This window comes from Podarcis muralis, chromosome 9, assembly GCF_964188315.1.
Source record: "Podarcis muralis chromosome 9, rPodMur119.hap1.1, whole genome shotgun sequence".
NCBI classification, from domain to species: Eukaryota; Metazoa; Chordata; class Lepidosauria; order Squamata; family Lacertidae; genus Podarcis; species Podarcis muralis.
In genome coordinates, this window is record NC_135663.1 from 59824288 (window position 1) to 59840270 (window position 15983).

General features: G+C 40.3%; 1 protein-coding gene across 3 annotated transcripts in view; it reads right to left on the bottom strand.

Moving 5' to 3' along the window:
• Positions 1-15983, bottom strand: part of CORIN (corin, serine peptidase) — a 111551-nt gene that overhangs the window by 30482 nt on the left and 65086 nt on the right. For all 3 annotated transcript variants that reach the window (XM_028745118.2, XM_028745117.2, XM_028745122.2), the window contains 4 exons: positions 14261-14368; positions 11928-12159; positions 8716-8861; positions 8172-8279 (listed from right to left, as the gene is read on the bottom strand). In XM_028745118.2, coding sequence (XP_028600951.2) covers positions 8172-8279; positions 8716-8861; positions 11928-12159; positions 14261-14368 — 594 coding nt within the window. The remainder of the gene's footprint in view (positions 1-8171; positions 8280-8715; positions 8862-11927; positions 12160-14260; positions 14369-15983) is intronic.

Consider the following 15983-nt stretch of genomic DNA (forward strand, 5'->3'; position numbering starts at 1 on the left):
TTGCTTTAATGTTGTTTGCTACCATAAAGGTTTTTCTGCTGTAAGTCCACGGCATATTAGTTGGTTGTTTAATTAGACAGACAGACAAACACAGCCAAAATGAAGGATTTAGAAGCTTTCCACACAATAATCAGTGCATTACTTTTCGCCCAGCTAACACTGAAAGTAGCATCTTCTAGATGGAAGTGCAAGCAGCAAGGGAAGAAATGCCATAAAAGTATCCCCTTTTTTACTCTTTCACCACAACATCTCAAAGGATTTCTGTGGAGGTTTCTGCAAGTTGCAGTAGGAAAGCTTTCTAGCTACTGCAAGAATTCCCTACAGTACGGTAATTAAAAATCTTCTGAGCGTTATCAGAATATTTTATTTTAGTAGAATACCTTATGTCACTTCCTGCAACAAATCCTACAGTAAATTCCCAATAAATTATACATATGAAAGCAGCCTTTGAAATCTGGCATTTCATTTAAAATTTAAAAAAGATTATGTACACTAAAACCACCCCCTTTACACATTTTCAAAACCGTCAAGGGATTCCTTGCTTCCTTGCTAATAGTTAAAAAATTGTGTGAAACTCTAGGTATTTTCTAACCAAACCTTAATTCTTAATTATTTCAATGACAGACTTGTTCATATGCTTTATTCTTCCACTGAGACAAATAGAACCCAAATTTGGATTAATACATCAATGATTTTGTGCATTTCCCCTGAAATATCTTAAAATATTATAAATGATCATTTAAAGAACAGAAAAAGAAATAGGAAAAAACCCTCAAAAAACACATAGAGATGGATCATTGACACAGCTGAACTGGATAAATGTCAGCTTTCTGACAATGATATACACCTTTCTAGAGGCTCATCATTATTCAACAAACACAGCCACTGTCTCCTCCAAGTGTCTTTAATCAGCTGTACTGGTTTTATAATAAATTCAATATGAACTCTTGTATAACTGTGTCAGTCTTTTGATATTAAATTCTTGGTTCATCATATGGAGGAAATTAAGGCACAGCACAGATCTATAAAATATTTATCTCTCTACAGATTTTATACATATTGTTTTCTTAAAGCAGCTCAGTTCACTATCAAGATGTAGGAATGGGCTGCTCTGCTGAAGCAGAACACTGGTAATTGTGCAAAAGACACATTTTACAAAGAACTTTGGCTTCTCACATTCCCTGGAGTATAAAAAATACTAAGTACAAAAGATATTAAATTAAAAGTACTCACACCAATGATCCAACTATATCCTCAATATTAAGTAAAGCAAACATGCAATATGGAGGGACATAAGGAATTATGGAGACATCTTAAGGCAGCCCTGTTCAGGGAAGTTTTTAACATGTGATATTTTATTGTATTTTTGGTTTTTATGGAAGCCGCCCAGAGTGGCTGGGGAGGCCCAGCCAGATGGGCGGGGTATAAATAATAAATTATTATTATTATTATTATTATCATAGAAATTCATATACACGAACTGGATTTCACAAATTCTTTGGTTGCAGGTATAATAAATTGTGGCAAATATAATTAGGCTGAAGGACAACTTGACTTCTGTTTCATTATAACATTCGTCATTTCCACACACAAATCCATAGATCAGCAGTGTGAACTGTTCTGCACTCTTTTCCTATACTTCTGAGAAGTCACTACAAGCCTGAATTAATATTACAATAATCCCAGAACATTATTTAATAAGTAAAGAAAGAGATTCAAATTATTTTACCGAGCACAAACCCTCTTCTAGTTGATCAGTATGGTCTGAAATAATCCAGAAACCTGACCACCAATTGATGCTGGCTAGGATTGAAATGTTTAATCTCTCCAGTATGAAACTAGCACATATTATTGGTGGCAGCGGATTTTAACAGATTCTGGCAAAACAGAGAAAGAACTTCTGAAAGAACACTATCCATTGTTAATTGACCTAATATAAGTCAACAGAATACTGTGCGTTCTCCACCAAGCAATAAAGTGCTTAAGGTTACAATCCTATACACAGTTACCTGGAAGTATGTCAATGGGGAGTGTTATATCTGAGTAAACATGCATAGGATTGTGCTGTCGGTGTTCTTGATTTCAATGGTATTTTAGTGCACTGAACTTTATCCAGATTGTGCCCATCTACACAATGTCATCTACAAAAATAATTATCAAAGACCATTGATTTTTGTCCTCCAGTTTAAAAAAGAACATGAATGAGGACAGAACAGCTTTCTAGAGCTCTAAAAGCATTGGCTGTTCTTCAGTAACAACATTAGCCATGGTCAAAGAAATGTCATTCTGACAGCTGTAATTTCCAAGCAGATGCAGTCTCCCATATTTATAGGCGCTGATAAGAATTCTGTTGACCACTAAACATTCGTCTAGGAGACACAGAGAGAGCAAAGACAATTTACTATTAAAGGAATTCACTTCATGTAGTAACTAAACAGAATTCCATACCTTAAAGTCAAACAGCAGAAAGCACTAGAAAAATATGTTGCTCATTTGTATTTCCTCAACAAAAATAATTTTGCAGAGGGAATATATATATATATAGTATTTTGAGATGGCAAAGAAATTAATAATGGGAAGGGGGTCTTGTCTTAAAAAGTTAGAACAGGAACACACAAAGTGTCATTGTTATCTATTCAATTCATTCCCAATCTAGATATGATAGGCCTTCCATATTTCAAAAGTAAAATTCCTGACACCCCCAAAGTTGTTAAGCTTCTTTTAGGAAACCACCTAAATTGTTAAGCCAGAGTTGTATGAAGGAGACCTGGGGACACCTCACACATCCGCCCCAACGGAAGGGCCAGAAGTGGGGCCGAAGCCACGGCGGCATGTTCAGAATACCTGGAGAATAGTGGCGGAGGGCAGGGAGAAGCACTGAGAGGAAGAAGCCGAAGAGGAAAAATCGCCCGACGACCCGACCACTGTCCTGCTGGTTATGCCCCTCACATACAGATGTATTATGAAGGGCTGGCAATTATTTCCTGCCTCAAACTCAGTCGCGGGTGGAGACATTGGCGACTCCCTCCTACTCCTGCTGCTGTTGCTGTGAGGCAGCCTAGAAGGGCAGCAGAATACAGAGAGAGAGATTCGGCCACCTTCTGGAGACTGGTAGCAAATGGAGTGCGATCTACTTCCTCAGAAGTGGAGTATACTATACCTGCAGGGACTTGGGAGGCATTTTTCCAATCTTCATATTCAGCTCTGCCTTTGACACAGCCACTAATACAGTGTGCGGCAGGTGATGAGTGGCCTCCGGTGTCGGTTGCGGAGATTAGGAGGCTTATTCAGGCACTCAAACATAGAAAAGCCCCGGGAGCAGATAATATCTCTCCTGAGCTTCTCAAAGCCAATATTGACTGGTGGGCCCCAGTCCTTGCCACCCTTTTCACCAGCATAGATCAAACAGCAATAATACCAGAGGACTGGGGATTGGCAATCATCGTTCCCATATTCAAGAAAGGCTGTAAACTTGATCCAGCCAATTACAGACCAATCAGTCTCTTAAGCATCATTAGCAAACTTTATGCAACTCACTTACGTGAAAAGTTTGCGGACTGGCTGGAACAGGAGCACATCCTAAAGGAAGCCCAGGCTGGTTTCAGGGCACATAGATCAACTCTAGACCAAGGACTGGTATTGCAACATCTAGTGGAGAAATACACCTCAAAGAAAGGAGGCTCTCTCTATGTAGCCTTTATAGATTTCAAATCAGCTTTCGATTTGATACCCCGGCACAGACTTTGGGAAAAATTAAATGCCACAAACATCGATAGACGTCTTTTGCTTCTTATCCGTAGACTACATGAAAATACTCGGATCCGTGTTAGATGCGACCGTTATGGGAACCTATCAAAGGAAATCCAAAGTTTCCATGGTGTCAAGCAAGGCTGTGTTCTTGCCCCTATTCTATTTAATTTCTATATAAACTCCTTAGTCGGAAAGATGGAGGAAGCAAGTACTCATTCCCCAAACCTAAATAATATACCAATCCCAGTCCTTTTGTACGCAGATGATGCGGCACTTATTTCCTTCTCTTGTGTGGGTCTAAGAAAACTTTTACGAGCTCTTACAGAGTATTGCGAAGCTGAACACCTAATAATAAATTACACTAAATCAAAAATTATGGTGTTCTCCAAGAGAAAACTCCGACATAAATGGAAAATTAATAACCAACCTATTGAGCAAGTAACATCTTTTAGATATCTTGGAATAATTTTTGATGAGAAGGGATCTTGGTGCCATCAGATTAAGAATTCCATTGTAAATGCGCAAAGATCTTTCAGAGCTATCATAAGATTCTTTTACAGAAAAGGAGGTCAATATGTTCCTGCTGCCTCCCAGGTCTTTGTTGCAAAAATACTTCCACAATTGATGTATGGCACCCAGATATTTAATTGTCAAAAACTCAAGTCCCTGGAATCTGTACAAACTAAATTTTACCGCTCCCTACTAGGGTTACCTACCTGTGTCTCCAACACTGCCATTAGGCTGGAGGTAGGTCAACTCCCTATTAATGCCAGGATATGGATCCTGAAGATTCACTTCTGGCTAAAACTCATATTTTTCCCAGTGGGAGTGGCTCCATTGACTCTACTAGACCCGTTCCAGTCTAAATGGAGATTGTCGCTTTATGAAAAATTGAAGGGCCTGGGGCTTTCCCCACAAGAACTTATAGCCTCAGGTTTTGAAAAGGCTAAAATGATGGTGAGCCAGCGAATAGGAGATGTAGAGCTTCAGGACCATATGAGCAAGATAGATAAATATCCAGCTATCCAAGATTATGGAAAAGGGTTTAATCTAACCCCATATTTGCTGGATCTACAAATCGCAAAATATAGGCGGGCGTTTACCCTTACCAGATTTGATGTACTGCCATCTGCCTTACTAAAGGGCAGATACGAGGGCACACCCTATGCTGAACGAGTTTGCCCATGTGGTCTGAAGGAGGTGGAAACGGCTTCACATGTGTTGTTACACTGCGACCTTTACGGGGATATCAGGTCACTGTTTATCTCCCCTATTGTTCAGAAATTTCCAGGTCGATCTGAATCTCAGCGGCTGAAAATCCTACTAGGAGATAAAAACCCAGAAGTAACACTGAAAGTGGCCAAGTTTTCTGCGGCCGCGATCAAGCGGAGGGCATTAGTTGTAAAAAAGTAAAAGATCTGACCCCTGGACAAGCCCCCCCCCCCCTTTTTTTAAGTCTATACATATACTGTAGTGTATATATGAGTATATATATGTGTGTGTGTGTGTGGGTGTGTGTGCATATGTGTATTGTTTTTATGTATAATTTTACAACTTTTAATTGACACCATCATTCCCTCGTAAACTACTGTTGCCTTTTATGTTTTTTTTTTTTCTTTTCTTCTGGTCTATGACCGTAATAAATTTATTCAATTCATTCAATTCAATTCAGCCCCAGACTCAGCAGAAACCCATGCCCAGTCCGAGGCAGCAGCCCCCCTCCACGTACAAGGGATGAAATGCGAAGGCCTTGCAAAAGCAGTGACAGCAGAGATTGGATGGAGATGCGAAGGTGGGGAGGAGACCCAGAGACCTTTGGGGAAGAAGAACCAAAGAGGCCCTCAAGGGGGGAAGATGACCCCCCTCGTTGCACACCCCAGGAACCCAGAGAGAGAGAGAGAGAGGTGCCCAAAGAAGGGAGGTGCTCCATGCCTGGCGCAGGCCCGAGTGCTTCACCTCACCCATGCCTGTATGCATCCATCATTCTCTCTTCCCTCCAAAGGCAGCAGCAGCAATATGGTGGGCAGGGCCAGAGCGGAGCCAAAAGGGAAGCCAAAGGCGGCCGAAGCAGAACATAAAGCCTCAATGGCGCGCGCGCACACACACACACACACACACAAACAGAAAACCGAAAAAGGAACCCGGGGTTGCCATGCATGGGGGAAATTCTGGACATCTCTTAAAATTCAAAAAATCCTCCCAGTCGCCATTTTAGGCATCCAATTTCTGTATATGTCCAGAATTTTCCAGACGTATGGCAAGCCTATCTCATGAAAGATTAAAGGCCAAACTAAATGAGACAACGGGAGATCCATGACTAGAGCTCCTGCAGGATTTTTCACATCTAAAAGCAGTCACAGCTCAAGGGTAGCCCTGGTTTGGATCAGGGTTGCAGTGCGGGGTGGGAAGGGAGATTTGATCTTTTCTTCTGTGTCCTTTTCATCATCATTGTCGTCATCATTACCACTGCAAAATTTACATGCTTAATGCTGTCTTGCCTTGTACTTTCCCTAAACTACCACCATTGCTGCTTCAAACACAGAGGCAGTCTATTTGGACAAAATTTGCTACTCTCAAATTCACCACCTGAAGAAGGATTTTCAGCTTCTCTTGCAACCAATGCCAGCCCTCATAAGAAAACACACGTTTAAAAATGTTCACAACAGCCTACCAGTAATGAGAAACCTCAGAAATGCAATTCATAATATAGTATTTAGAATCAAATATGCACAGTGTTGTAATTAATGATTTGAAGACTAGCTAGTTAAGAGAAACTTAGATTAGTCCTACAAATAGCATTTAATATGTATAACATTTGGGGAACGATCCAGCCTAAATAAGTTTCATCAATGCCAATGAGAGAAATGTGAACACATGTGCACATTCACATATGAAATAATTGGAATATAATAGTGCATAACTTTAGCTAGACTGCCCTTGCTTTGTGTGCTATGCTGATTATTTCAGTATGTATTGTTGCTAATGAAGAAAGGTGCAATCCCTGGTGTCAATTATGTAACTTTGGGAAACAAAGCTTTCTTCCAGTTACTAACAACATATTCAAATAGCCCCAGGAAGGGTATTCATAATGTTCTCATTATCAAAGATGAACGCAATGTCCATGTTCATGAAGGACTATAAGACGTACTTTTCCCCTCCTAAAAAGTAAGGGGAAATGTGTGTGCGTCTTATGGAGCAAATGCAGGCTGAGCGGCTAAGCCAGAAGCCAGAACAGCAAGAGGGATTGCTGGGCAGCGGAGGCTCCCTCTTCCTGTTCTAGCTTCTGGCTTAGCCCCTCAGTTCCTTCCCCCACCTCCTGGAAAAGCCCCCAAGAGCCGTGCTCCCTATAAAGAGCCACGCAGAGCATGTGTGCAGCTCTTGGGGGCTTTTCCCCCGAGGAGGGAGAAGGGCAGCCCGCCACTGATGGGCTGCCCTTCTCCCTCCTGGGGGAAAGCCTGCAAGCGCCGCACACACACTCCACGTGGCTTGTGAAAGGGAGCGCTGAGCAGAGCCTGGGATGCATACAGGCTCTGCTCAGTGCTCCCTTTAAAGAATTTTTTTTCCTTGCATTCCCCCTCTAAAAACTAGGTGTGTCTTATGGTCAGGTCGCTTATGGAGTGAAAAATACGGTATATCTGCATTACAGTTGTAATCAAGAATGAATTACTGAGAGCATCCATTTGGATCACACTGTTTACTCACATAATATTGTTATAAGCTCACTATCTGATCGCTGGAAAGGATAGAATCCAGAGATGTAACAGAAATGGGATATTGACTGCTTAATGTTCCTTTCTGGTCAAACTTGACAGCCAATTCTGACTATACCTTCAATTTGTTAGGGAGATTGCTGGATAATTGCTCCCAATAGCCAGGAAATAGATGGAACCTTGATTATTCTTAATGAGGGGAAGCCACAGGGGTAGGGTGAAGTCATTTAGGTCTCGGTGTGTGCATACAGGAACAAAATCTGACCCAGTTTGAGTCAAACTCAGGTAGAGATGGAGGGAAAGAACTAGATTTGAGCTCTGGGAAGCACTTTTTGGGACCCTACCCTGCAATCATAATCCGAGTCCCTTCTTTGTGTGCCTCCTCCATAGGAAATCCAGATGTTGCCAACACAGGAATGGGCCTTTTCTGAGGTAGAACCTTGTTTGTGGAACACACTCCCCAGGGAGGCTCGCCTGGCACTTTCTTTAGGCATGAGGCGAAAACATTTCTCTTCAACCAGGAATTCAGCTGTTTAACATTCTATAGGTTTTTTTTAATGTGTTTGTGGGAGAAGGGTTGAATTGATTTGTTTTGGGTTTTGTTTTATTATGTATTTTGCTTTTTTTTTTTTTTTTGTAAACTGCCCTGGGGTCTTCGGATGAAGAGCGGTATACAATTTTTAATAATAATAATAATAGAAGATCATTTACCACAGTTCTCTTCATCACTATCATCTTCACAGTCTGCTTGCCCATCACATCTTCTGGAAGACAAGACACACCTTCCTGAACGACATTTGAAATGGCTGGGAGAGCACTCTGCCAGGAAAATTACAAAATCCAGTCAATTAAAATGCCTTCATCATTAGCATGAAGAGAGACATAAAAGGAAAAAAGCACACACAGCCATGAAGAAGGGCCTATTGCTGTTCAGTTTGACTACTTCTTTGAGTTCCTTCAGTGCTGTTCAATTATTTTAAAATTGCATGGAAGTTTGACCTTATGAAAGTTTCATGAATATCTGGATTTGATTTCATACACATCTAGTGACAACTTTATACTCTGGCTGCCATCTGCAATCCAAAACTGAGTAGCACTGACCCCCAATTAAGAGAATAACAGCCTTCATTCCATTAACTTATTATGCATATGATTTGATTAGAAAAATAAATTTAAACATAAGGCAATGAAATTCTAGCCCTCCATACCAGAGTCCCCCTCAAGTATGCAATGTCTAGTTTAAATATTTAGTAACCTTCTACATCTTCATCAGGTGTTAGACAAGTTTGATTGTCTGAGTTTTCTTCTGGGAACTGAGAACAATCAGTGTCTTCTGGCCACTGTAAGCCTACAATTCCAAGTACAGACTCACATCGTTCTTTGGACTGTTCACAAAGCGCTCTGAAAAGATTATGTGGAAAAGAATTATTTTGGATGGGAAAATTAGAGACTGAATCAATTCACACTTTCCTTGAAAAAGCCATTGGCCAAACCCAGCAAAACTAGTTAAGAAAATTAAGATTTTTTTTGAGATTCTTTCAGTCATAATTATTTTCATGGGGTTTATTCTTTATTCATTACAACTATGTAAGATGGAGTAACCAGAAACAGAACACACTGTTATTAGGAACAATATACCATCAGTGCCTATAAAGGCTCTAAAACACTTTAACCATTATTTCCCCCACATTTCAATTGCAAATCAGCAGGAAATAATAGGAACTAAACAAAACACACACTTCCAGTTCATAACATCCCAGAGTGCCTTGCAGATTCCTTTGAAGTTATTGCCAATGCCTATCATTATTTAAATTATACTTGTGACCAAACGTGGGTGCTGCCAGCCTGTTCTTTTACAAAGCTGCAATTCACAACCAATGACTCTATCCAGTTAGGGAAAGGACAACCAAACTTATGTTTTCTCAGTATCAGACCAGCAATCACATCACTTGTGATGCAGACATGCCCTAACAGTAACAATATCTCTTACTTAAATGAAGACATGATGGGCTTGGCAATGCTACTAGCTTCCTACAGGTAAGGACTGAATAAATATTAAGTTACTGTGTATCTGACTTGCTCTATCTGCACTGAAACCTTCTTGGGCAAAGTTGGGAAGATGGTTACAGACCAGATTCAGGCACTCTTGGATGATACTGATTTTTTGATCCATTTCAATTAAGGTTTATACCTTGTTTTGGCACTGAGACCACCTTGGCCACTCTCGTCCTTTTATCAGGAGAGTGATCCTGTTGATCATTCTTCATTCTCAACAGCTTTTAATGACATAAACCACAGTATCCTTCTGGAGCACTGATTGTGTTGGAAGTGAGGGGTTCTGCTCTGCAGTGATTCCAGTACTACTTGGATAGTACTCTAGAAGGGGGTGCTTGAGGAGGTATTGTTCAGCCCCACAGACCCTCCAGTATGGGGTTCTGTAGGATTTGATCCTGTTCTCCTATTTGATCCTATTCTCCATGAGCCAAACTATTCATCTTCTACATAAAACCACTGAGTGGGGTCATCCAGCATTCTGGAGCACATTGCCATCAAGAAGGTGTGGTGGTGGATGCAATGAACTGGTGCCTGACCACAATAATGAACTGGGTGAGAGCCAACAAACAAAAGTTCAATATAGAGAAGACAAAAACACTTTCAGTAGATGATTCTGGATAGCAACCAGTTCTGGATGGGGATACACTTCCACTGAAGGTTTAGGTTCACAATTTGGGGTTATTTCTGCAACTATAATTGTCACTGGAAACACATGTGGTCTCTGTGGTGCAGAGCACCTTCTATCAGCATCGGCTGGTGGTCCAGCTGCAGCCTCATTTGAACAGGAATAGCTATGCTCTGGTAACTTCTACGTTAGATTAATGTAATGTGTCATATATAGGGCTGCCTTTCAAGACAGTTTGGAAATGGCACCTATTGCAGAACTCAGTGGCCAGATTGCTAACAGGGAGCAGATGGGATGAACATACAATACCAAATCTGGTTTGTCACAATATTAGTTTCTGAGCCTAATTTAAAGTGCTGTTTTAACATATAAAGCCTTAAGTGGCTTAAGACCCCAATACTATGTGGACCACCTTCCCCATACAAGTCTAGCTAGACCCTAAGATAAACTGTGTGCCCCCGCAAGGAGAAGTCCAAGGTGATAATGAGAGGAGAAGCTCAGTTTGTGAATACTCTCCCCAAGGAAGCTCACCTGATACCGACATATTATTGATGCCATCTTTTCATGTTTTTATTTTGGTTCTTACAGCTATTTTAGCTGGCATGTTTGGTTATTATCCTTCTGTAGGGAAGGGTATACAGTGGTACCTCTGGTTGCGGACATGATCCATTCCGGGGTGCCGTTCGCATCCTGAAAAGTCCATAACCAGAGCAGTGCTTCTGCGCATGTGCGAAGCGCGATTGAGCACTTCAGCGCATGCGCGAACAGCGCAGAACGTTTCTGCACATGTGCGAACCACATAGAACGCTTCTGCGTGTGGCAAAACCTGGAAGTAAACACTTCTGCGTTTTTGCAATCTTAACCCGAAAAAACGCAACATGAAGCGTTCGCAAGAAGAGGTATAACTGTATATGTTTATTCATTCCTTTTAGTGGGTGATCACTTTGAGTAAGTTGTTGATTTTTAAATGTGTAAATTACATCAGTGTGAATCTTAGTTAGAAAGTACCTAATTAATTGAATAAGCAACAACAACAACTTATGGAAATAATAAGCAATAGGAACCTGTATGGTCATCATTCAAATTTTATCTTTGTGGTGAAGGGTCAAAATCCCATCGCCTTCTACAACTGTTTCATTAAACAGAAATGGTTGAGGATTCTCAGTGTAGGAAACCTTAACACTAAGCTCAACCAGATGCTTAAGTAACAGAATATGTTTAGAGGTTTGCCTGAAACAGAATCTATAGATGCATGATAGATAAGCAGGAAGGAGAATTGCATGTCCATTTTAAAGAAAGACTGAGATAAAAGAAATCTGTAAAAATGCCATAAGAAAAAGAACACCTAAAAGAGTAAAAGATAAGAATTGCCTTACTCAATCAAACTTCATTCCATCTAATCTAGCATCCTGTTTCTGACAGGGACCAGCCATATATAACACTACAACTTCTTGAGCAGAGTGCAAATATAACAATAATGCTCCTTTGTTGCGACTCCAGCATCTGGTGCTTCTAAACTGTATACTGCTTCTAAACACAGAAGTTCTATTTAGTTCTCATGACTAAAGGCCATTGAGAAGAGTTTTCTGTGAATCTGCTTAAAGACAAACAGCAATAAAATTAGTGTTCGCTGGACATAGGGTTATTATAACTAAACTAAATAAAACCAACATGCCTTTAGTTTACACCATAAGGATTGCACTGGTAATATTACAACACACTATAAGCAGAATTACAGTTGCACTGAAAGTTTTGTGGCCTGCTTTAAGCTAGTTATCAAGTGTTACCTGCATGGTGGAATGCGCTGATTTGTTTGAAGATCACATTTTGGCACTAAGATTGTGCAGGCAAAAAACATAAGGTATTTGTAACAGTTAGTTTGAACCAAGGCTGGGAACAGAGAGGACTCCCAGCTGATGGAGGCTTCTTTCTGTGTCCGATGGCCCAAATAGTTGGGGTAATGAGTATAATTATAAGGCAGGTTCATGCAAAGTTCCAGTATAATTGGCTCACACTGACCTGTTAAAGTAAAAAAAAAAAGTTTTAAAATACTTGAAAAATATTACTGCATTTTCAAACAATTATTACATTGGATTATAACATTACACAAGGAATTTCTATTTTATTGAAAATGTATTATTTTATAAAACTAAAACCATTTCGAAACATCAAAATGATATGTATGTTTCTGTTATCAATTACAGTCATATACAGAAGTCTATTTTGTTCTAATTCAGAGCTGGTTATATTAAAGGATACACATTTTTTTGGCTAAGTTACAGCTATTTAAAGAATGAAAAGCATTCATTTAAGACAAAGACAGGAACATCTGTTACTGCTCTATCTTTTCCATTTCTCTTGGAAGATTTAATTTATCCCCTTGTTTCTACCAATTTTCAAGTGTCTGGTAGTAAATATTCTCTTTTCAGAATGGGAATTGATAGGTCATCCTGAGACCCTTGCAGTATAATTCTGTTCCACAAAACATTTCACTTTCTTTCTTACCAATCTCAGATTCTTCCAGCTTTGTATTGCCTGGCCAGTCTTTTTTCACCAGTTTCCCTTTCAGTTAAGAATTCTTCTGCATGCCATATGTAAGTGGATCTAACCTTCAAAATCAAGTTTGCAGACCTAGGCTGTGCACACATTACTGTGTACTCCAGCTCTGGCACACTCTCACCACTGAAGTTTGAAGCCAAGTACACATGCCATTAGCAACAGATTCCACAGGTATCCTGTAGCTTCTTGAGAAATACTCCTATTTGATGCAGCTTCCCTCAAACCAGCTTCCTTTCAATTAGAAAATGGAAGGTGCAATTAAGCTGAGGTGTGTACATTTCAAGCAGCCATTGATAGCATCTTCAGTGAATTAGAGCTTAGCATGGGAAACAAATCAGGTTATGGGAAAATACATTCCTGCCCCTTCTCTGGTGTGAACAGCAACTTTCAACACAGTGCAGGGAAATGAGCTCACTACATTTCAAGCCTCTAATGTGTACATAGATCTAGTAGGGCTTATCTACTAGTTATTTGGCCTTTAATATTATATGCAGGCTGAGATTACAAAGGAGTTAGACTCCTATGTTCCAATCTCCCTCTCTTTCCTCGATTGCAGATCATGAAAAGAGAAGGCAACAATGGTACCAGGAAATTCATTTTCAACTTGACTATAGGATCTTCTTACTGCATCAAAATTAGCAAAAGATAGACTCTCCATCTCACCAGGTAGTAAGTGAATTCATCCTTTGTGTGGGCTCATTATTCCAATAGGAACATGGGAAACTGCCTATCATGTCATCATGTTCAGTATTGCCAATGTTATCTGGCATTGGCCTTCATGTGAAAGTTTTCCTTAGTCCTACCTGGGGATGGCAGTGGCTGAACGTAGGACCTTTTACAGGCAAAGTATGTGCTTTACACTGAGGCTTTGTATACATTACTGGCTTAAAACAAAGCAAGGTCTTTCTTTTTCTCATTTTGGATCAAAGCTGGCTTGAGGGGAATGCATCAAAATGCAGTATTTCATAAGACATGATAAGATAGATACAGAATAATACATAGTGCAGCTAACGACATGTTCACACCGCTTCCCAAAGCAGCAGAGTAAACAAGAGTGTGTTCATACCCAGAGCTACAAACCTTGAAACATCTCATTTCCATGAGGAGGTTCACCATAAAAAATGACTGAAAAAAGGGACTGTGTAGTACAAAAAATATGCACATAAACCCAGGTCTGTTATACATTCTCTTCATCTTATTGTTTGGACAACCATGCAGATCATGAGCCAACTCTAGTTCTCTTGCTTGCTTGTTCTTGCATTCACAATATATTTTGAGAATTTGTAACAATGAAGGCATATAAAAGACAGAAAGCATGTGAAGAACAAGTGATGGTAATTAAATCTGTAGTCATGATGAAAGCTCATGACTAAACACCTTTGTTTTTTGTTTGATCTGATCAAAGCCATTTCAACAGAGACATGTGATGATTAATCATCAGAAGTAACTAAAACAAGGAGATCCTTTTCTTCTGAATACTGAAGTACACCATTATCTTTGCAAGGAAGATACTGGAATACGTACAAGATATAATAATTATATAAAGTAATACCCTACTCACTACAATTTGTTCGGCTATTATTCATGTTGCAGAGAGGAGAGTGGGTACAGGAATCAGGACAGGAAGCAGAAGTACATTTCTGATCTCCTTCATGACATGGCATCTGACCTGGAAGAACAAAATAAAATCTTACAATAATTGCTGGATTGGATAATGCTTTCATCAGTGCAAGTCAGTGCTTAAAGCCTGTTCCCAACATTCCATCTCATTGATACACTCTGTCTAGTGATAGACAATAATTTTTTTTAAAAAGGATTTGGGTTCAGGAAGAAGATATTGGTTGATCAGGTACCCCTAAGCCACCCAACTTCCAGGCTGTGATTGCTTCTGACTAAAAAACACAAATAGGGGCAGAAGACCACACACTTAATGGGCTGCCCAATAACTTGGCAGGGCATACTTCGACAGTACATGAGAGTGCTGTGATAGGAGACAGAATGGTGGCAAGCAACCTCAATTATTCTGTAAAAACCTCATCAATCCAACGCATCATCATTACTTATTGTCAACATGTATTCTAAAGAAAAAAATACCATTACAGATTCTTGCCTTGCATATTATCTCAAGTACACATATCATTAGAGAAGGAATTTGGCCAATATATTAACTTTAAAAAAAATCTGCTTATGCCAGTCTACTTTAACTGCAATACCCCACACCTCAGGTTTTACCTATGTGTTTGCAAGTTCAAATTCTACACCCACCCACACCAAAGGGGAGCAACTGTATCACTGACAGCTAGTGTAGTGTAATGACTATAGGGCTAGTGCCAAGTTTTGCTGGCCTCTCAGGATAGTATCTATGTTGTCTGCACATATGGACCATACTGGTGATAGCATTGCTATCCAGCAGCTATCATCTGAGTCTGTTCTTCCCCATTGGCTGATGGCACACATCCTATCGGACTGAAACAGCCATTTGGCTCTGACCAGATACCATCTTTTATTCCCATAATGCAATGCCATGGAGTGTACCGGGGCATCTGACTCTTCTAAAGGAATTGGACTGTTGCTTCCCCTTCCTTCTGTGTAAGGCCCTGAGGTTAGGGCTAGGAGAATAATGGTGATGGTCTCCTCAATATGAATTGGAGTGGTAGCAAGAGTGATGGCAAACCTGCTTCAACCCCTATGAGGAAACCTAACCTTGAGAGATTATTTTCTGCCGGGGGGAAATGAGGTGTGCCTGAGCTTTAATACACCTAATCAAACCCAGGTAGATAATTTCACCCTACATCACCAGAGACACCCCTGGAGAGGTGGACATAGATGGGCTGTGGGCTCTCCTCCTCTGTCCCAAAGGATAGTACTAACTGCATCCTCTGGTGAATAATTACATGTCTGTGTTGGTTGGATGGCCATATTCTCAGTGGCACAGCCTGTTCCTGGCACTGAGGGAAGGCTGCAAAGAGTGGGTGAGGCTGGCACATCTGCAGGGTGGTGCCTGTGTAGCCCAGGATGTGTAATGAACTGCCAGATAAGCACTGGCTAATTTGTGCAGGCTTTTCAAAGGCAGGTTTGGAGATATATTGCTTTAATTCACATCTATTTCTAAAATTACATTTGCAAGGCTTTCATTAGATACCATGAGGCTGTGAAATGGAACTCATTTTGAAAAAACCTAATCCCTCACTCTCACCCTGCTTCCCTATGGGAGCTCCTCTCTCAGTTCATTATGGAGCTAGAATCTGCATGAAACAGCACACAGATTTTTCCTAATCATAGCA